Source organism: Lissotriton vulgaris, chromosome 5 (genome assembly GCF_964263255.1).
Source record: "Lissotriton vulgaris chromosome 5, aLisVul1.2, whole genome shotgun sequence".
In the NCBI taxonomy this organism is placed as follows: domain Eukaryota; kingdom Metazoa; phylum Chordata; class Amphibia; order Caudata; family Salamandridae; genus Lissotriton; species Lissotriton vulgaris.
The window spans coordinates 1,528,738,461-1,528,761,703 of NC_141693.1; the positions used below are offsets into that span (position 1 = coordinate 1,528,738,461).

The 23,243-nt window shown below is 44.0% G+C and overlaps 1 protein-coding gene across 2 annotated transcripts in view; it reads right to left on the reverse strand.

Moving 5' to 3' along the window:
* The window catches only part of LOC147712934 (cytosolic phospholipase A2 gamma-like), a 646,694-nt gene that overhangs the window by 253,137 nt on the left and 370,314 nt on the right, over positions 1 to 23,243 (reverse strand). For both annotated transcript variants that reach the window (XM_086920395.1, XM_086920396.1), the window contains exon 10: positions 20,346 to 20,417. In XM_086920395.1, coding sequence (XP_086776521.1) covers positions 20,346 to 20,417 — 72 coding nt within the window. The remainder of the gene's footprint in view (positions 1 to 20,345; positions 20,418 to 23,243) is intronic.

Sequence of the window (23,243 nt, forward strand, 5' to 3'; positions counted from 1 at the left end):
GGTACGGCGCCCTTTACGTCAGCGACCTTCTTCGGTTTGGCGCCCTTCGGCTCGGTGGCCGCCTTTGGCTCGACGGCCTTCTTTGGTTCGGCACCTTGTGGCTCGGCGCCCTTTGGCTCGACGGCCTTCTTCGGGTCGACTACCTTAGGCAGTACGGCCTTCTTCGGTTTGACACCCTTCGGTTCGACGACCTTTTTGGGTTCTAGAACCTTCTTAGGGATAACGTTACTTGGCCCTGGGGTCTCTGAAGGCTTAGTCTTTGGTTTCGGAGCAGAGCCGGATGGCAGGGCTGCTGAATGTTTCTTTGGATCTTGGCTAAGGCCTTTAGGCGATGCCTCTACCGCAGCCTTAGGTAATGGGGTAATCTGTGTCGGGGGCAGTGTACTCACGATTTGCCCCGGTGGGATCTCGTCATCGGAGTCCGAGTAGTCCTAGACGGTCAGGATCTCTAGGTCCGAATCTGCCGCTTCTGGAAGTTCTTGGTCATCATCGAAGAGGATGTCTGGTTCCGGTGCCTGTTGCTGCATCTCTTGCCTAGCAGCCCGTCGAATCCGGATGGTTTTCTTTGAATGGAATTGGCCACAGGCTGGGCAGGTTTCTTTCTTATGGTCTGGTGATAGGCACTTGTTGCATACTGAGTGTTTGTCAGTATGCGGGAGCTTGGAGTGGCATTGTGGGCACCTTTTGAACGGGCTCCTTTCCATCGACAGCAGGCCCACCTGGCGTCAAAAAGGCCCAACGGCCCACGTCGACGACCGGTTCGAGATGGAAAGTTTGATCGAGTCAATAAGTACCGAGCGAGAACAATACAGTCGAAGGCCTTTTTGCCTTTAGAAATTTTTAGTTTCGATTCCGAAGTTGGAGTATAGGAATAACATCAGAACCCAATGGCGGAAAAAACAATCTGAGGATGGAGAAGATGCCCATGCGCACTGTAGTCCAGGAGAAGAGTCACCTATCTCGTGATACTTCTAAGACTCTTCCAGGACAACAAGGTGCAATCACCCGGATCCAACACTTGGCGGCGATCTATGCACAGATATGAATTCAGCAGCCCACATGCCTCGAACATATCTTTATCTAATATCAGCAATAGATGATTAGTTAATTTTTTGATTGTTTTTTAAAAATTTTCCTGAGTAATTGTAGTTTCCCAGATAGGCATTACTCCAAATTCTTCTATCGCTGCATTTAAATAAGTCCAGGCCTGCAGTTTCCCATAATCATTTGCTTTGTGCCATAGTAGCTGGGACACTTGATTTTCTCAATCGTTTCTTATTCGGTTCCACACTTTAAGAGCTTGTCCTTTCCTCACATATAACTGGTTGTTTAACCCAAATTCCAGCCTTACTTGTGCTTGTGAAGCATTATTAGGCAAACAAAAAAGGGTTTTAGAAGTTCCTGCAACCACATTATTAATGATCGCCACATCTTTCCCATTTAGTACCTCTCTACCGTATGTCAGAGTAGGTAGTAGTTTTGCTGGTATCACCTTTAAGAAGGGACAATAAGATAAGTCACTTATTGATTTCTGTAGGATCCTAAATGCTGCTGCCAAAGCATTTGTTTTTCTGTAAATATACTTTTTTTGCAGGAGGAATTTGAAATTTCCATTGTCATTAAATATAACATCAACATGATTGTAAGATTCAACATGCTCTAATAGGGTGTGTTCCAATGACCATTTATATTTAAGTCTTGTTTTTTTGTAATTACTATTACTTGGGTCTTTGCATCATTTATTACCAGATCGTTTTTCTTTTGCATATGTTGATATGCTATCGTTTAACCGTTGCAACCCAACTTTAGTTTGACTTAAAAGTATAATGCCCTATGCATACAATAAATTGGATATTTGATTGTCAGCTAACCTAGGCGGTTGTGCCTTTACTTCATTCAGCACGGTTGAAAGATCTGCTAAAAACAACTTAAAAAGCAATGGGGCCAGGACGCACCCTTGCTTTAATACTCCAGTCGTAGGTATTTCTTTTGTTAGCATCCGTCCATCTCCAATCCTCACCCTAATCCAGGTATCAGCATGCAAAAGTTGAATCAATTTTAATAATGAGGCTGGAATTTCTTTATTTTTTTTAAGGTTTTTCCACAGACGGTGTCTATTCACACCATTGAAAGCCGATTTAAAATCTACAAAACAAAGATACAAGGCTGTTCTGCTAAAATTGCCTTATTTATTAGTACCGATAGGACTAATATGTTTGTAGAAGTTCCTAGACATTTTATGAAACCTGTTTGATTTGGGGGCAGTATCTGCTTCTCCTTTATCCAATCTGTTAGGCTTGACAGTAAGATCCCCGTGAACAATTTTGCATCAATATCTTGCAGGGTTATCAAACAATAGTTCTCCGGCAATTGCCAATTTACTTTCCTAAAAATAGGAGATATTAATGACCCTCTACAGGATTTTGGAATGAACCCAGTCTGTACAATTTCATTAAAAACCTCTGTTAGATATGCCGACCAAAAGTCTGGTTCTTCTTTATAGCGAGCAAACGGGATAACATTGGGACTTGGTGCCCCGTCTTTTTGTTTCTTTATTAGTTTGGAGACCTGAGATTATGTTATTTAAATTTCAATATCACATTCTAAGGCAGTTTTTACCATCCTTATCTGCTTGCCAATTCACAGATACTCTGGTCTCGGATGATGGTAGCTGTCAGCACCTGACCCACAAGTGGGTAACACAGCATTTCTGCTGGTGGATGACACTGCTTCAAGATTGGGTTAGGAGACACTGGTAGGTGGGTGTTCATGCTGCATTCATGCAACTGCATGCTCACTTCATTTGCTGCAGCATCACCATCCTGCAATGTGCATAGAATTGCCAATGGCTCCATGGGCAGAAAGGAAGTTGGTGATGCCCAAACAGTATTTATGTTCACAACTCCAACTCACTATACCAGGTGAGCGCAGGCAGACTCTCTACTGTTGATAGATGATAACTCTGTGTGCAGAGGCCAGCAAGTGCATGTCTGGGCAGGCATTTGCTTTGCACATGGCCTCCACCTCTCACTCTTGACATTTTGCTTTTCTGTCTAAAGGGAGATTCTTGCCTTACTGGGCCCCAAGCTGACTTGACAAGCATACCATCACACCATGACCTGACCACTCAGCATCCTCCAGCAGATTAAGGTAGGGCCAGACTGGGAACTAAAAGCATCACCAGTACAAATCTGTATTCCAGTCGTACACTGAACTGAGCGAGTGAGCTCAGCGAGTGAATCCAATGCTGTTCAGGGTATTTGAGAGATCACCTCTAATCAGTGGTGGGTGGTCAATTTTTAAAGTTGTAGGAGGTGAATATCAATCGTGAATTGGACTGACTGAGCAAGCAAATCTGACTTACACTGGGGTGCATGAGGATGTTGTCCTATTCAGAAGGTTTAGAAAGCATTAGGCCAAATGGGGTTTTTACAACACTATTCTCAAATACATGGCATAAATGCAGCAGGTTCCGAAGGTGGCTCCAGTTATATTCCACTTCTGTCATAGCGTGACAAAGAAGGCTGACCCTCCCATGTGATAATCAGGATTACCTCACCCTAAAATATTTTGATGAACTGGAGATAAAGTGGTGATTTTTTTATCACAATTTCTCTAAGATTTTAAATTATATACATAATACAGGCAGTAATGTGAATGGCCTTTCACATGGCAACATTCTTCCCTTCGACATTTTTCCTTCATGAGAGTTTGAAATCCTGCCCCTTTCAGATAGATTCTCATTTTAACAGAAACTCTCCTTGAAAGTGCTTAGTAAATTCATCAGATTGGCAAGGCAGGCAATCAGCCATTAAGTAGGGAGAGTATGTATTCCAAGTTAGGATGCTATATAGGGTTGAATCCAGTAGTCATTGATACACGTTTTCACTCAAGAAAGAGGGTCGATCCAATTTTTGGCACGGCGTTTTGCAGAAATGCTTGCTCTTCCAAGGAGATTTAACTCCAAATTAAATTATTTATAGAATGTATTGTGATATACACAAATGATGATGCATACTAGAGAATCCAACAGAATGACATTAAGCAATTGAATTTAGCCTTGAGAAAGCCCTGACGTAATTCGCCACAGAGGGCGAAACATGTGTCGGCTGTCAATATTCAATCCTTGCATCAATAAAAATCTATTTTTTTTTTAAAACTGGATCGACCCTCTTTCTTGAGTGAAAACTTGCATCAATGACTACTGGATTCAACTCTAGATAGCATCCTAACTTGGAATACATACTCTTCCCTACTTAAAAACTTTCAATTTTTTAAAACTCTAAAAGGTCCAGAGTTTTGGAGTATGTTTCCCCCGTTTACACAAAAATGTCTGTGAAAACAGATATAGTCCTGGAATCCCTGGACCTTTCATGCCCAGTTGTTAAGCAATCAGCCATCACCTGAGGGGCCTAAGGCCAGGGCTAGTAGGTGGGCCATTTTTGTGAGTTGTAGATAAAATCACATTTTCCAGGGCCGACCTTACCGCTTGCGCTTGACCCTAAAAGCTGCTGCAACCTTAGAGTGGAGATTGGAGCTCATTTTCACAGAGTACATATAATGGCTGTTTCCTTGTCCTGCGCGGTATGACAATGAGCCAAACTGAGCAGGCACAGCACGTGGTGGGTCTCCTCCGTCCCTAGTCTTTCAGGCTGACAGTGAGGCCACTGGTAGAGACTGTGCTATTTTTGAGTGTCACAGCTAGCACTAGTGTTAACCTGTGGGTGGGGTGAAAGGGGCCTGTGCAGGGAAACAGATTATAAGTGGTGGCCATCTGAGAGGCTCTACTTTTGCCTCCAGCAACAGACAGACAAGCCCAAGGTGCCCGCTCCCACGTAGTCTTGTGTGTTTTGCTTTTCACCCTATGTGGGAAGGGTATGCCCAGAGGTTGGGTCCCGTGCTCACTATGTCACTGGAGTCAAGCTATCCTGGCTGAAGACGGCTGATAGCCAGAAACCGGTCCAAGGATGCTTGATTCCGGTCCAGGGAGGACATGGTTTGGCAGTTCAGTCTAGACTGTTCCCATGAGGCACAGGGTCAAGACTGATTTGCATATGGCAATGTCTCAAATAGGGTGGCTTGGTGAGCAGAATAACGATGGATTAAACCCAGATCTGTTACTGGGGGTGAATGTTTAGCCATTGTGCAACATTCCTTCTATCATCTTGTGTGTTTTACCGGCTCCTACGTTGTCATGTTAGAAACTGGGAGAACTGGGAGGGGGCTTCTGTTCACCACTGAACAAAAATACAAAAAATGCAAACAACCAAAATGAACAAAAATAAAAATGTTTTGGACAACACAAAACTGTTTTTAACCCCTTGCGTGCGGGGCGTATCTTCCGCCTGTGCTGACTCCGCCTTGCGCGGGTGGAGTCATGACGGAACGGTTCCGTCATCAGCACAACTCAACCGATGCTGATGACGGAACCGTTCTGTCATCAGCACGCAAGGGGTTAAAAGAATACTGGGAAATATGTTAATTCTTGGTCAAAATGACAATAGGAAGGAGAAATACACAAAATGGATTGAGCGAGGAGAGCCCTGAAGAGCAAGATAAATGGAGAAGTGAGATTGCACAGTGGGGAAGAATGACAAGCATATTGGAAGAGAAAAAGGAAATCAGGGGAGGAAGAAAAGAAAGGTAGAGGAGAGAGGATAAGAATGCTAGAGGGTGAACAAAAGGATCCAGACAATAACATAGCGCATGATTCTCTGATTCATGACCTCATATAATGCAGGACATTCAGGGATCTTTTGGGGGGTGCACAGTCTAACAAATTATTGCACCTGAAGTCGGGAAATGTACAGGTGAGGTGACCTGTGGGTGAGCTGCAGTGGAATTTGCGGTGTCCAGTGTTGTGTCTAGACTTGGCCAATGCTACTGACCCCATGAGCTTAGAACTATTTATTTATCAGAGATGTCTCCCAAAATCACTCCCAATACTAAGCAACATGTCATAAATGATCATTATCCATAAATGTGGGCCACTTTTTCTTTCAGTGCCCGGGCCTAATTTTGTTCCCAATCTAACTCTGCCTGGTAAGGAAATAAACAATACACTCATTTCTCAATGCGAGGCAAAAGTAAGCAGAGATGCAGACAGCAGTATTGCTTATCCCACAAATACTTGCGTTTGTGTGCATCGGTCTGTGTGTTTGTGTGAATATACACACACACACACACACGTGTTCCTTTTGTGCTAAAATATTGTGTTTTAAATTCATAATGATACAGGAATTTTTCTATATAATCCAGGTTTATAATTTAAAAATAATAACCATAATTGACCAAAACATAAGCTAATCACTTTCTTGAAACAAAATAATTTTGGCCTTACAGACAAACGTTTCATTTTTAATAAATGCAAATCTGGTGCTCAACAAGAAGTTAGTCATTTTCATCAGGCATTCACATGCACTGGTGCCACACAAAGAAAGTACCAACATACCAAGCCATGAATACGCACTTAATACTACGAATTACCAACAATATGTTGCCATATCCAGGGGTATGTCACCCTTACATACATTCAAATTTTGATGAGGAAGCTTTTCTCTCTTTATAAATTTCATATTTTGTACAGCTCTAATTGTTGCAATTGTGATGCCTCTGAGCACTGAACATAACAGGTATCACAGTAACTCACTTTAACTAATATCAGAGAGATAGAAGGTTGACTTGGTATGGAGAGACATTACCATATTTTCCGGCGTATAAGATGACCCGGCGTATAAGACGACCCCCTACTTCTCTTGATTAAATGTAGGTTTCGTCCTATACTCGCCGTATAAGACTACCCCCACTTCCAACACTTCCAAACATTATGTACCGGTAATGTATTGCCGGCGGGAACCTTCTGCAGTCCCCTTTCAATGCCCATGAACTGAGGAGATGACGTAGGGTACTGACGCTCCTCTCCTTCCGATGAACGTGAGGTTTATGGCCACATCGGAAGGAGAGAGAGGCGCCAGATCAGCGCATATGCCGCTGTGTCTCTAGGCTGAACACGCAGTGAGAAAACCGAAATGTCCAGTGAGACCCTCTCCCATCGGCACTACGGGACTGTAAGTAACTGTGCACAATTTTTGATTCATGTACCGGTAACGTTTTTGTTCTGTTGTACCGGTAATTTTCTCTTCATGTATCATTACTGGTCCTATTGTGAAGCGCGCAGACACCTTCGGGTAAAGTCTGCGCTATATAAAATTGCATACGGAGGTTCGTGGGTGCTGACTTGGTTCTACTTAATCTTTGCTTCAAATTTAAAGTCGGTGGAGCGTTGCTTCCACTCGTAAAACTTTGGTATCCGGCGTATAAGACGACCCCCGACTTTTGAAAACATTTTAAGGGGTTAAAAAGTCGTCTTATACGCCGGAAAATACGGTACCTTACGACTTAGAGGTCTTACCCAGATTACAGAAAAAGCATGAATGGTAAAAGAACCATGACTTGTCAAAAAACACCATTTTTTGTCATGAAAAAGCACAAAGCTCTGAAAGATTTCACAGTGGTTTGCAAACTAGGGGCCATATTATCAAGAAAGGGCGATACATTATCACTCCTTTTATCGGCAGGAAACTGTCACTAAAGTGGCGAAAATGGGCTCGATATTAAGCCCTTGTGAATTCCCATAGAAGCCCAGGTTCACACCAGAACATGGGCTTCTATGGGAATTCACAAGGGCATATTATCAAGCCCATTATCGGCAGTTTAGCGGCAGTTTCCTGCCGATAAAAACGACGATAATGTATCGCCCTTTCTTGATAATATGGCCCTATATCACTTAATCAGGTATTCAGTTGAAAGGAAACCTTACCATATTTGCAGGCCGCTCATCCCATTTAACAGCGAGCACTGCTTCACCTTTCAACAATAAAAGAGAAACTAACTCACTGTCTTGTGTTGTCCAAAACTTAGTCGCTGGGGCAGTGAATCTGCATTTGGACAGTCTGATAACCATCAGTTACCATGGGCCAACCAGTGCTTATAATTCAGGCACAAGGCACACTGCAGAACACCGCCTCCTGTTCACGCACCAGCATGCAAGCTCTCCTCACTTTCTGAGGCCCACTCTTGAGTGGTATACTCAACGCTTTCACTTTCTCAGCGCAAGCATGCATATTAGACCTGCATAGTCGAACCAGCTCAATGAAAGCGGAAATATTTAAACACGATTTTAGAATGCTGCAGTGGGTAGTTGTGATAAGCACAAAGCCTGCTTCAACATTGGAATTGCATGATTAGATAACTTGTGGGTGGGGGCTTCCGAATACCAGGGACAATACTGATTTGCAAATCAGCCAGTCTAGTCCTATTCTTCCAGAAAACCTGATCTATTTAGGGGCTCCGCAAACAAAATAAGAGGTGTCCGGCCCCTTTAGGCCCCCTCTTGGCTATGCCGCTGGAACAAACCCCTTGTGGGGATCCTTGCTATTTTTTATCCCAAAAAAATGCTTTCTAGTTTGGTCTCGGTTTTGGCAGTAGAATGCTGGGAAGCCATCTCAAACTATTTTTTTTTAGAATTTTTATCACTTCTGCTGGAGGAGTAGGTCAACAGTCCTGGGCCTAGGGCGAAGTGTGAGGCAGACCTCATTATCTCCCTTTTCCTCACCCCTCCTATCGGCAACAAGCACAGAGGTTCAGCCCCTTAATGAACCTCTGCTGGCTCTGCGCTTCTGCCAGGGGAATACAACTACACACTTTACCTCTCGCAATTCCTCCTCAGAGTGCATAGTTTAACGGCATCCTCATAAGTGACCCCCCCCCCCCCCTGCCGACCCACTCACCAGTGATCACCTCCAACCATTCCAAAAAGAAATAAGTGCCTTCGACATTCACTGTCTAATTGCCAACATGACTCATTGTATGATTCGCGCTTTCACTTCAAAGCTGACGGGCTTTATTATTACCAGAGAGTTCACTGTAAACCCGCAGCTTCGTTGTGGTATGCCTAGGGGTGGCCTAGCAATACTCAGTCCGCTCGGGGAACTCCACGGAATTCAACAGTTTGTCGTCAACGGCATGAGATCCGCCCAGGCCTAGATGAAGCTGAGCCTATTCACATGTATCACCCTATCTGGGGGTCTCTAGGTTCCTGAGTCCACTTTATATGTAACTTCACACTTTTTCTCTAAGCTAGGCTAAGGCTCGGTCCACTTGTACCGTAGGGCTTGGGGGGCCACAGGCTCTAAGGCCCACACCAGTTGTCTAAGTTGATATTCAACCATGGAGAACTTATGGTCATACCAGTGCTTGACAAGCTCATGTTTGGAATACAAATTTGTGTTTGCTTTCTTCATGTATTGAGCCATTCTGGAGAGAATGGTCAAGCACATAGTCCAAAATGTCATGTTTGGGCTAGTTGAGAGGTGTCTCCCAACCTTCTCTGACTAACTAAAGAACTTCTTACAGGGTGTCCAAAAAGTAGTACAAATGGACAGAAACCTACTCCTTTCTGAGGAACCTCCTTTTATTCAACCCCATGCTTGCAGCTGCTTTTTTTGCACTGTGCGGCTTTTTTCAAAAAGCCGCGTTACATGACGAGCTGAGCTCGTCATGAGCATGCGAGCGGCACAACTCATGACGAGCTCAGCTCGTCATGAGCACGGAAGGGGTTAAACAGCAGGCATGGTAAAAGAATACCCCAACTCCTTCAGAGTTTTTCAACCATAATTATGCATTTCATGGCCTTGTTGAACCTTTTTACATGACCATTTCCTTGTTAGTGATTGGGGGTAGTGAACCTCTCACTCCACATTTCAACCCACATTGCTTTTAGACAGGCTACAATGAAATTTGTGCCCTATCTGAAATGACCTCCTTAGGCAACCAGACTCTGGTGAACATGCCAAAAAGGTCTGTACTGCAGGAACAGTAAATGTCCTAAGGGGAATAGCTTCGGGGCATTTGGTGGCATGGTCGACTACCACCAAGATGAACCAAATGGCAGAGGCAGTAGGTGAGTCTAGGGGACCAACAATATTGATACCCACCCTCTGAAAGGGAGTTGCCTTAACAGACAGTGGTATGAGGATAGCCTTTGGATTGCCACCTGCTTTACCACTTGCTTGGCAGGTGATACATGAGCAACACAATTTGTTTGATCTTTTCTGGTATTTGGGGCCAGTGAATATGGTTGACCAGCGTTTTTCAGGTCTTGGTCTGACACAGATATCCAATAATGGAGATGTCATGGGCCAGGTTAAGGAGAAACTCTCTGTACTGTTGGTGGACCACCACTCTCCTGGTTTCCCTGGTTTGGGGTCCTTTACCTCACTGCACAGGATTAACTACTCTTATGGGTCACTTATGGGTTCCAGTGACATCACCTTTCCACTGTTTGACAGCCAGCTGTCTCAGGCCCTCAAGAGTGGAACATGTCTTTTGCTCCTGGCTCAAGTCTCCTCTGGAGGGTCCACCTGCTCCTAGGAGCTCTGCCAGGGCATGTTAATCTCTCAAGGAAGCAACCTACTGTTCAGGCACCAGGACTTATCCCAGGGGATTAGGCTCCTTCTGTGTCTGTAGATGTTCAGAAGTGGCCTTGCCACACTTCCTACCTGTCCTCGTAAACGTAGGGTCTTGGACCATTTTCCAGGCTCCAAAGTCAATTGACTTTCTCTTAAGTCCTTTTGAGCTCTAGTGGAGACAAACACCCACTCAGGGAGACCTAGAATTGCTGCACAAGTCCTTCTCTCCACCTCTTCCCAAGAAGAAGTTTAATAGTCATTGCCCTGCAGACACACCAGATGACAGGGGACACAGCTGCGTTCTTAGGACATTAACCCCTCCCCAGTCAACGTCTACCACAGCTATGGAAGTGACCTTGTAGCAGTGCCACAAGTTACTATCTGGTGTTCCTCGGGGTGTCTGAACTGCCCTGATGAAAGCACCTTAGTCATAACCACGGCGATGCTAGCACCTGTATCCCTCAAGGACTGGACTTCAGTCCCATTTATTTTTGCCCACTACCTATACTTTACTATGCTGGCAGGCCAGTGAGCCAAGGGTTTAACTTCACCCATGGAGACTAAAGTGGCTTCAGTGTATACCTTGCATCTCCCGGTGTGTCCGTTTTTGGGGCACGCAGGAAACCCCCTCTTGTGCCATGGCTGTCTACAGTCATAGCACACCCTAGATTCACAGGGTCAAAGTTCTATTGTAGGTCCACTCTCCACTCTGAATGGGATGTGACACTGGGCTTCTTCCCCTTGGCAATCTTCGGAGGACTCTTTCAGAGATTAAGAGTTTTTATGTTTTGCCCTGAAGGGACTTTTTGGGCATCCTAGCATGTACCCATTCATCCACTATCTTTCCCAGCTCTCTAGGGCTAGATAGCTTTGAACTCACCAGATGCTGGTGTAACTTCTCTGAGGTCCAATTTGTAAGCATGTGTTCCTGAACCACAATTAAGTATCGACTTTGTTACCCTTTATCCAGCCTTCCAGTGATTTCACAGAGGCATCTACATTGTACACCCCTGTCCGAGTTGACACCTTGTGGGTGTTCCCAGACTTTCTTCTGTACTCCTCTGGGATTAAACAAAAGAGCTCGATGAGAACCCACATCATCTCAGCGTATGACTCGGCCACCTCATCCTCCAGGGTCAGCTTCTCTCTCTACTCCACAACAAGGAACCCCAATGTCGGGCCCCATCATCTTTTGAGCCCTAGCTTCGGATGTCATCCCCCTCTACATATTTAGAAGCAATACCCTTGGGAAACTTGGGATCAAAGGCATTCCCTGCATTTAACTCTGCTTCTTTGTTGCTTTCACCATGTCTTGAGGTTTCAGCCACAGTTTGGCTCTCATCTTCTCTAGGGAACGTTTTCTCTCTTCTAGAGCCAGCTTCCTCTCCTGGATTTCTAAGACGCTGAGCTAGCCTTCTAGATCCTTGTGTTCCCTTATTGAAATTGAGTTTTTTTCAGTTGCAGATGTGAATTAATGCTTTGATTGAGCTGTTAGGACCACACTCTTGCTGTCCCCATCTATGTTGAAGTGATCTCTACCATACTACTGCTCCCCACTGTCAAGGATGAACTCCTCTGCTAGTTGGGCCTGGGCTCTCCTAGCTTCCTGCCAGGCTCCGAGGGCCTTCTCCAGGGCATCTTTTTTGGCTGTGACCCATGGGTTGATTTTCTTATCCCGGCACAGCACACTCAAATCATTCAGCTTCAGTGCGAGGAGGATGGCCAGGACCATATTCATGTTTTCCATCTTTAAAGACTTTGCAAAACTTTTTTGTCACTTTTCGTGAAACTTGTTGTCAAATTTGTAATAACTTCTGGAAAACGGTGTTTTGGATCTACAGAACTTGGCAAATCTTTTAAGGCTTCTTCTCAGTGTACAATTGGTAGATCTTTCTGTATTTACCAGCTTATTAATTGCCTTGTGGTACAGCTAAACACATGTTCTAGATCCCAATCCAAGGCATCAATGAGAAGATTTGAGTGTATTCTATGGCATGGTTATATGACCTTACCATGAAACAAGCTTGCAAATACTGTCTTGGGTCCAGTTAGGGTCATTTGCAAAACCTATACCTTAAATCTGGGTAGCTGTAGTCCTGCAGTAAACAAGGCGCAGTTACTGACAGCCTTGCTTCTCATAAGCAATGACTAAAAGTAAAAGTGTGTGTTTCCACAACACTTGCAGGTTTTTAAAACACATAAATAAAGGCATTGTCATGTAGAATTTCAATTGCTGAAACTCTCGCAAATGAGAGACCTATTGCATTGCAAATGCTTGTTACTTTTGGCCACTTTACAAGGTCCCAGCCTCTCCACTAACAATTTAGTTTTACGGACACTATGAAAAAACACAAAACAATCTCTTACAAAGTCAAACGTCTAACAGAAGAATTCCAAACTATTGTGCTTGGTCATTGCTTGCTGAGTGTGCGACTACCAGGCTGAGGGAGCATCCCAGAGTCACCAGGTCCTCCTCACCCTATTTACAGAAGATCAAATGCTCGCTGTGTGATAGCCAATGTCTGAGCCAGACAGGGCAAATAAGGGAAACCAGAACTACAACTCCCTTGATGTGCTGCATTATTAAACTAAAGCACCATGGGGGAAACCACAAGGACAGATTCCATATCACAAGATGTTAGAACACGGTGCAGACACTCACAGATTGATGACTGTGCTAAGAGGCCCTCAACTTTTATCAAATTAAAGATCTTCGCTCCAGTGCCTGGGACAGGATTGGCCTTTGACCTTTTGTTACTGGGCTGTTGGATCTGCTGTGATCTCAGAACAGACATCACTGCTTTACCTTTCTTTTTGCTCTGTCCAGTTTACTCTCCGATTATGGCTGAAGCCTGTGGCACAAGAGAGCCCCTGCTAAGTGTGTATCTGGGGAGGGGGGTGTATGTGAAGACTAGGCCAGTCTATAATTCCTGGGACTCTAAACCAGTTCATTTTGTGTGTTTTCTCATTGGTACATTTCAGGTGAATCAGTCTGACTAACACCCTTTATTGGAATGATGACTTGTAAAAGCAAGTTAGGCAAGATGTTTGGTGGCTAGCTAATTTACTGGTATAACACCTTAAAAACGTAATGGCAGTTAACCAACCACCTTCACACAATGTCTCTACCTGGCGTTTTGTCTTTAAAACATACAGAATGGTTGTAATGCATCAATTAAAGAGCCATGTACCGCAGGTCTCCTCAGTGCGCTCCATATTATAACCTATTTAACATAGCCTAGTCACTATGGCATCAATAATGCACAATTTCAGCCTCTCTGCAAGCTTTGTCACACCAGAGAACAGAATATTTTGTTTAAATAGATCAAGAGCATATTTCCAAAATTAAAAAGCATTTCTTGAATAAATGGCTCAAGATTTGGAATTATTTCCATGGTCTCTGACAGAATCAGATGGCATATTTAACAGATGGCCAGTGTGAGCATGTCATGTTGTAGGCTGGCTGTTAAACATTCCAGAATACACAAGCAGTGATGGAAGCGGACGGCAAAACAAGCAGCTATGGGAAAAAAATGTAATTAAAAAAAGTTCACCCAAACAGGAGATACAAAAGCCAATCTTAAGTACACTGTACTTTACCAGTGCTCCTCAGCCTTGAAAGGAAGTGAGGCATCGGCTGCGGGAATGAGACAGGATGCTGCCAAGAAGAGTGGTATGAACCAATGGTAAGAAGGAGGTGGGAATAGAGTGGTTTTATTGTTTACAGCAGGTCTTGTAGACACTGCATGCATGCCGACAGGCTTGACCTAAAAAGGGAGATTTGGGCCTGGCAAAAGGCTTATTTTGCCAGGTGAAAATGCAGTTTAGAACTGCACACAAGCTGCAACGGCAGGCCTGAGACAGGTATAAAGTGATACCTACGTGGGGGGCACAATCAGTGCTTTAGACCTACTAGTGCAAAAACAACAATTGATGGACAGAATGTGGAACAATGTCATACATTCACCCCAATAAAGACAGCTGGGCCTAAATCCATCTATTTTTGCACACGATGCTATTCCAGTTTGAACCCAGCCATATGCAAATCAGTCTTGACCCTGTGGCCAATGGGAACAGTCGAGTCCAAACTGCCAGGACAGGTCCTCCCTGGACTGGAAACAAGCATCTTGGATCTGGTTTCTGGGTTTCGACCCTCACCAGCAGGAATAGCTTGACTCCTGTGGCATGGAGAGCACAGTACCCAGGTCTGGGCATACCCATCTAACTCGGGGTGACAAATGCAAAAACAACAATTGATGGACAGAATGCAGAACAATGCCATACATTCACCCCAGTACAGAGATCTGAGCCTAAATCCATCGTTTTTTTGCTCACAGTGCCATTCCAGTTTGAACCCAGCCATATGCAAATCAGTCTTGACCCTGTGCCCAATGGGAACAGTTCAGTCCCAACTGCCAGGCCTACTAGTTGCATTTAATATATAGGCCTTGGCACAGGTAGTGCTACTTTACTATGTACTTACAGGTACATTAAATGTGCCAATTGGGTGTAAACTAATTCTACAATGCTTTCAAGGAAGGAAAATACAAGCACTTTAGCACTGGTTAGCAGTAGTGAAGTGTCCATAGTCCTAAAACCAACAAGAACAATAAGTCAGTAAAGCAGGAGGTTTGAAGGTGAAAGGTTAAAGGATGACCTGAAATCTGGTAATTTGGAAAAATAGTGGCTGAATGTAAACTTTATAAATCAATTACAAGCAAAGAAGTCAAATCATATTTGGCCATTAGACAGACTCATAACCATGTAAGTTTTAAATGGGATTTAGAAAAAATGAATGTGAATGCAGGTTTGTTGAATCTTGTATTTTGTTCCTATAAAAAATACAGAGACCAATTAAAAGAGAATGCACACTGATTACAAGTGGGAAGGATTGGAGATCTCAGGAAATACAGAACCCTTGTACTGTGATATTTACTGAGTGAAATGTGTAATATCCATGTATTATTTTCCTTGTGTAAATGAAGAATAACATTTTACATTTGGGGCTTTCTGCACCACATTTGCCTTGTGTCGGAAAGTACTGTTTTAACTCAGTAAATTTGAACAGTTTTATCTTACAGAAAACACAGAGGGGAAATGTCAATGGTGCACTAAAAACCATTAATATTGGAATTAAAATCTGAGGTCTTGACTCCTATTGGTAAACGTTTATACTACGAGTGCTTTATTTACTACGTGTGGAAAAAACTTTGAATTTCAAGTGTTCCTTGGAAAAATAAGGAATTACATGCAGAAATTTATGGTACCTGCACCGGTTTCTACATGTATTCAAACTTACCACGTTTGCCATATGGTAGATGTGAGAAGCTGGCCTGGCATATGATGTACACTTATATAAGTGGACACCCTGCACCAGTCCAGACAACCTTTATGGTGATTTAAGAGGTCTTATGTAACCTTAGAAAGCTCTCTAAGAGGTAGCTGTGGAGAGCAGCCTTCAGGCTTAGTCCAGAAGAAGTGTAAAGCAGCTTGTTTTACCAGAATGCAATTTTATATCATACATTAAGTGAAAAAGAACCGCAAAAAGTAGTTATAAAAATATGTATTTATTATACAACACTCTCAAACACATGGAAATATCTCCTACCCAGACATAAACACAATGCACACAATACTTAGAACAGAAATGCAGTAAATAGCACAAAATACACAGTGGCCCCGGGTGGGGGGACCAAACTCTTTACTAAGAAAGTGGTATAAGAACCACAGCTGGAGTCAAGATAGTGTTGAGAGGAAATAGAAGTGCTGGGGACCCAAGGAACCACCCAATGTAAATAGCTAGGGGCCCCACGGAGAGCATGTGCAGTGTGAGTACATAACTGCATGCTCCATACAACTCTAAGTGTAAATTATAGTTGGATTTTTAACGATTAAGGACCCTTCCCAGCGGACCCTGAAGAAACCCAGTGGAAGACAGAAGGTTGGAGAGCCACCCCACCCATGGATACCCTAATGCCCACTTCACCTATACATGAGAAGCAGGGTGTGTATGTGTGAAGTTGTGTCAGAAACCGCAATGAAACCCAATGGAGGACTTCAGGAAAGTGCCACTGCTGGAAGAGGAGAAAGTGTCCGGTGGGATCTGAAGATGGATTCTTGATGAGAGGTACCTGCAAACAGAGCGGACAGAGTCTCTGTCAAATAGGGATGACCAGGAGACTTGGAAGATGAATGCCCTCTGATGTCGGGCGATGCAGGATGGATGAAAATGACCTTGACTCTGCAGCTGTGAGGACCAGGTGATGCTGAAGAAGACCAGGAGCAATGCACAAGCTATCCCACAAAGGATGTTGAGTGGGAGGGGTAAGTGTCTGGCGGGAGCACCAAAAAGTCTAAGCAAAGGCAAACCATGCAGGAATCAAAGAAGGAGCAAAGTCAGGACCAGCAAGGTCCAGGGGACTCACCAAAGGCAGGGGAGTAAGGGAAGGCCCGAGAAAACAGAGGAACCAAAGAGAAGCAAAGGGGACCCTCAAATGGACTTAAAGACCGGAGGCACAGGAGTCGTAAGAGGACGTCAAGCAGCGCAAGAAAAGATGCAGGCCATGATGCACATAATGTGGTGTGGCTGAAGAATCTGGTCACAGGTGATGATCGAGGTTAGGGCTACTTCGAGCCCGAGATCTTCTTAGAAAAAAATCAACAAGCCTTTGCAACTGCAAGTTGACGCGGTGCACAGGGGTTCCATTATTGCAACCCCCATAAGGAATACTGGCCTGAAACTTGGTGAGAGGGTAGAGCAGACCTCAAGGCTGTGGAAAACAAGCACCTTTGTTGCAGAGATGTTTAGAGTCTAGAGCAGCTCAGGATCAGCAGACCGGTCAACTTAGTTGCGGTGCCTGCAAATGCAGGGGAGTGACTCCTTAACTCCAAGGGAGATTTCTTCAGGTGTCTTTGATGCTTCACAGGCCTTGGAAGGGTCTTGTATGATACACAGATGAAGCAGCAGACTGGAAGGGAGATGAAGTCAGGCCTAAAGAAATTCAGCAAAGTCCAGAGTGCTCAGTTGGTCGAAGTGCAGTGGTGGCTGATCTGAATCTTATCCCACGATGAATTTAGGGACCTACACCCAAATAAGCTCGTAAGTACCCTAGGAAAAGGGTTGCATAGATTCAGGGGGCCCTCCCAGGGGAGGGTCTAGACAGGGGGGAGGTTACTCCCATGTCCTTTGTCCAGTTTCGCACCGGAGCAAGAGCCAATGGCTCCCAGAACTGTTTTGGACTGGACTTTGCACAGGAACACCAAATGTGCCCCACATGCAGACTGAGTGGCACTGGCAAGCGCCCACACCCCATCCCAATACACTAAATCCTGTCTTGAAGGTGGTCACATCTTCCTGTGTCAGGATGCCTATTGTTCTGCCTTCCCATGCTCAAGCTTGGCTCAGCATCAGGAGGGCAGAATTGTGTCTCTCATCGGGAGCAACCATTTTGTGCTGTCCGGGTCAAGAGGGATGGTATCGGGAACACTAAGGGCCTAATGGAGGGCTCTCTCGGTGATACCAAACATGAAAGGATTAGTTGCAGCCATTTTCAAGATGGTCATCGCATAATTACTTGGTGCCCCTCTATATAGTATATGGCTGCTTCACTGAGAACCCGAGAGAATGGACTCTGTAGACTGCTAGAGTGTTCTTCTCATGCAAGATTGCAAAGGCCTGCTATAGGGGTGACTTATATGTTTTAAGTGTACTGACCCTTAGATATAGGAAACTTATATTTTTAGTAAGTGGTGCTAGAATCAGCTTCCAAGGGCTGTAATGGCAGGCCTGTAGTTTCACTTTAAATGGTCTCTCATGGGTGGCATAATAAATGCTTCTGCCCATGGTAGACCTCTGGGGTACCTATGCCCTAGGTACCTTAGTACCCTATACTAAGGAACTATAATGTTATCTCAGTATCAAATCTGGAATATACCTAATTACTGAACACAACAATTTAGGGAGAAAGCAGATAGACTGGGGTCCTGATTAGCAGGATCCAAGTCAGACTATTCCAAAATCATCTTAGTACCAGGCAAAAATTGGGGGTAACCATGCAGAAGGATCCTAACTTCCTAAAGTAGATTGCCATGGATCTGACACGACAAAAAGAAACCAAGAGCACATTATGAAGTTACAGCGATAAAACTAAATGTCAACATTCTCATCTATGTGTTTTTAAAATCAAATCTGTGTTATCTTTCTGGAATGTGGATCAAAAATGTTTGGAAGGAGTGAATACATCAAAACAGTGGATATAGACTTAAAATCTAAAGGATTGAACGCATATTTTCGGAGACTCCCTGTCTGAAAAAAAGGCACTTGCAGCTTCGTCATTTAGAACCAAAGTAAAGGATATGAAAGCGGTGATTTAGAGTTTGGAACATGGTTTTGTGTCAGATTCTGTATTGTGAAATGTCAGATTTTTTTTTAATCTTATGTATTTGTTGAGGCGGGCTGCTTGCTGTAGATTTTGATCTGATTTGTTTTTTATTTAGAACAAATATATCAAAACATAAAGTTACATAAATGTAATCATTTATTTAAGTTGGACGATAGTTTCCATCATGGTCCTTGTACTGTATTTCAATTAGCTTTTACATTGATTGGTTTGAACTGAGGTATAATATAGATTTGCATAAACAATATTATAGCAAAGGATGTCAAATAAATATCGTAAACATTTTGAATTTTTGATAAGATATAAAAAAAATAGATTGATAAATTAACTTAGACGCAGATGTTCTCACGCGTTTAGGCGCTGTATGTTTCATAGAAGTCAAACGGCTTTCATACAATTTGTCAAAACAAAAAATATACGTTATCTATACTAAATCAAGCAGTAACCACCAAACACAGCTATGCTTTTGTTAAATAGTTATAGCTGTGGGAGTCTTTGGGCCTTGCCTTATGGGGTTTATGGTATGTGTGACTAGCGCTGGCAAACTTTAGAGACTAACAGTGGTTGACAGTGACTTTAAAATGAATATTGGTTGATTAGGCCAGTACAGAGGAATGGCTCGTGCTTTCTGGAGAATCACTGCTTTTGAAGCAGCACATCAGAGAGATGTGAGTGGATGTTTAGTGGTGACCATCGGATGGGATTTATAATCCTCACCACACTGAAATAAGATCAGGATGGGAGGGGACTCCAGTGGATGGGAATGTTAGAATCAGATGAATTACAGTCATAAAAGAGGCAGAAATGTGGCCACATGTGGAGAGAAATTGGCTGAAGCACATAGCGCTGAGGACATGCACAAGTGAGGATCCATGGTTTGAACTACAGGAGACTTGTTTTATATAGCGAATGAAAGGTGAGGCCAACAAAAGATTAGTAGAGGAAGCTATAAGTGATGCGGTATTGGCACCTGAGTGTCCCGAGAAGTGTGCCCTGCAATGCCCTGAGAGGTACGACATGATTTTTAAATCACATCTCAGACCTCAACAGGGACATAAAGTCACAAGGAAGAGGATGTTCATCATTTGGGGCCAATGAGGTTTGCTGTAGCATTTGGTTTATCAAGATACCATCACTTCAAAAGAAAGGGATGCATATGAGGAGAATGTGAAAAGGCCCCAGGGAATCATTAGTTGCAGGCCATTTTATGTGTGATGCTTTCCGTCTTCTTCCTCCCTTGGCTGATTTATTTCGTTGCACCCTCGTCTACAAACTGTTCTTTTGGCATGGTAGCACGTCTTCCATAGGACTACTTTCTCTTAGTTCCAATATGAAGCTGTTTAAGAATGTATAAACTCTTTTATTAAACAGATGTCCTTCACTATCAGTTCTTCAGTGCTTGGATGCAAACGCTAAACAGGTATTGAATTGCAAAACAAGATGTTTGCAGTTAAATGTATTATAGCCAAATACTTACCTTGTGGCATGTTTCCTTCTGTGTCTTCATCTTCTTCTTTCTGTTTTCCGGTAAACCAGCTGGATATGTAGTCTGAAAGAAAAAAAGTATGCAATCACACCTAACTTGAGGACATGGTCACCCCAAATTTAAATGTTTAATTTTCAAGTGCTACTCTTATTAATTTGTGATATAAATTAAAGATCAATAAATAATGAAACCATTATAAATTTAGGGCAAGATATAATATCTGACGTATATTATAAGGAATGACAGATGTGCTAGAGCGCACAAATACGCGAAGGCATCAAGGTGCTAAAGAGTAGTTATTTCAGATGAGAGAAAAAACATCGCAAGATCTCTACTCTGGGATTCTGCGTGACCGTAGTTGATAAGGTAAAGAGACAGGCTTACAAGACTTTTTTAAAGGTTATGGAGGCGTTTAAGCGTGATTTCTTTTTTCGGAAGGACAATGTCGAGAGATTGGGAGATCCAATTAACGTATGCCTGGTTAGCTGGACCGGGGTTGTCGGTGATCAGGGGTGGATTCTCCATAAGTGTGCCCCGTGGTACACGGAGACTTTGAGAGACAAAAAACGTCGATGTAGGAAATACGAAAGACGATGGCGAACCGACTATTCATCGGAACATAAAACACTATCGAGAAGCTATCAGTGACTACAAAACTCTGATAAAAGAAGCCCAGGCCGCTTACTTCTCGGAGTAAATCGTGCTCGCAAAATCCAAACCTAAGGAAATTTTCAAAATCATAAAAGAACTAACTAAACAACCGCCCAGCCTACCGATGAACAAATCCACCTCCCACTGCAACAAAGTTGCCAAATTTTTTCATCAGAAAATCAGCTCCATCTACTCGGCCTTCCCCCTGAACAATCTCTCTCTTCCCATTCCCTCCCCACACTCCACCGAACCACTCCTCAGCCTACAGTTACCTACGCTGTCTCATTTTCCTCCATTGGAACTTGCCTCGCTTGAACCTTTGGCACGCAAAGTCAAATCCGGGTCCCCCAATGATCCAGCCCCCCCGGAGATAATAATGGTGGCCTCACAGACCACCTTACCCATATTAAGGGAGGTTTTAAATACCTCCATCTCCACGGGTACAGTCCCCACAGTTTGGAAGCAAGCTATGGTAAGAGCCCTGCTGAAAAACCCCAATCTGGACCCCACGGATCTAAGCAACTACCGCCCCATATCCCTGCTCCCCTGGGCGAGCAAGGTCCTGGAGAAATACATAAATCACCAGCTAATAAACTTCCTAGAAGACCACCATCTTTTGGACCCCACCCAAACCGGCTTCAGACCCAAACATGGGACCGATACCGCCCTCCTCACGGTCACCGAGGAGGCTAGAAAAATCTTAGATCAGGGAGGATCAGTGGCAGTGATCCTCCTTGATCTCAGTGCGGCCTTTGATACGGTCAGCCATGTCAACCGCATGTCCCAGGTCGGGATTAAGGGTAAAGCGTGGTCCTGGTTTCGGTCATTCTTGGAAGACAGATCCTTCCAGGTGTTCGACGGCGATTCGGTCTCCACCAGCAGACCTCTGAAATGCGGTGTCCCCCAAGGCTCCTCTCTAAGCCCTGCACTTTTTAACCTGTACATGAGACCACTGGCCGATGTCGTCCGCCCGTTCGGGATTAAGATCATTTCCTACGCGGACGACACGCAGCTTGTGGTCTCCCTGACACAGGATACCAATCTACCTGTACAGAGCGGGCATAGAGAGTGTCTGGAGGATGTAAAGACCCGGATGTCCCAATCGTCCTTAAAATTAAATGGAGACAAAACCGAGCTTATGGTCCTCGGCAACTCGGTCCCTAGCTTCCCGGCTGCCCTCTGGCCACCCAGCATGGGCCCTCCACCAACCCCCAAAAACAGCATCAAAAGCCTGGGAATATGGATGGACAGATCCCTTTCCTTCAACGTACAAGCTACGAAACTCTCGGCTACCTGCTTTGGCATCATGAAGATGCTTAGGAAAATTTTCCCTCTCCTCCCCATGGAAGCCAGGCAAGCAGCGGTACAAGGCCTGATCCAATCCCGCCTTGATTTTAATAATGTTCTTTACCTCGGCGCCCCGGAATCCACCTTGAGAAGGCTGCAGACTGTGCAGAACTGCGCTGCACGCATGTTACTCGGCCTCCCCCGCAGACAGTCAGTAAGGTCTGGGCTGGTTACTCTCCACTGGTTTAAGGTTTGTTTATTGTACAGTTAATAAAAACTCACAATTATAAAAACGTACAAATTTTAAAAAAAGTCGGTGTCTTCATTAAAACTAATAAAGTGCAGTAGTTCAGATGTAAAAAGTCTCAGCTATTGTTGTATATGAGTCTGTGGAGTTTTCGTGTCCTTACTGCTTCCACTTTGATGACCGTGGTAGCCAGGGGTGTTTGTTTTGTTGTTATTTGACTTCTGCTAGAGAAGACCCTCTGGTTTTTTCGTTTAGTCTTTTGGCCACTATCTCAAAGTATTTTGTTATTCTGCAGTTTGGCTGAGTTTCATCAGGGTTAAAACAGAGCATCACGGCCTGCCTGCAGCTCGTTATGCCTTTCTGGTTCCATAATGTTCGTAGCAGTGAGCGCCTTATGTCCAGGAGTTTTGTACAAATGCAGATTATATGTATAAGGTCCTCTTTCGCGGAAAGACAGAGACGGCATTGATTTGCGGGGTTTTCCCTTGCCCATGGTGCCAGGTGCCGAGCTATAGGAATTCTGCCCATGCGCATTGTAAGAAACTTATTTTTTATCTTTTGTGTGAGGCCCATCATTAGGTAGTCTTGTGGTTTTAGAGCCCTGTAACCTTTCAGCACCGCCCAGCCGTGCGCTCTCTTAGCTAGGGTGGCTTTGTCCTCGATTAATGAAACCATCTTGGTGACTTTTGACACCACTTTTTTGA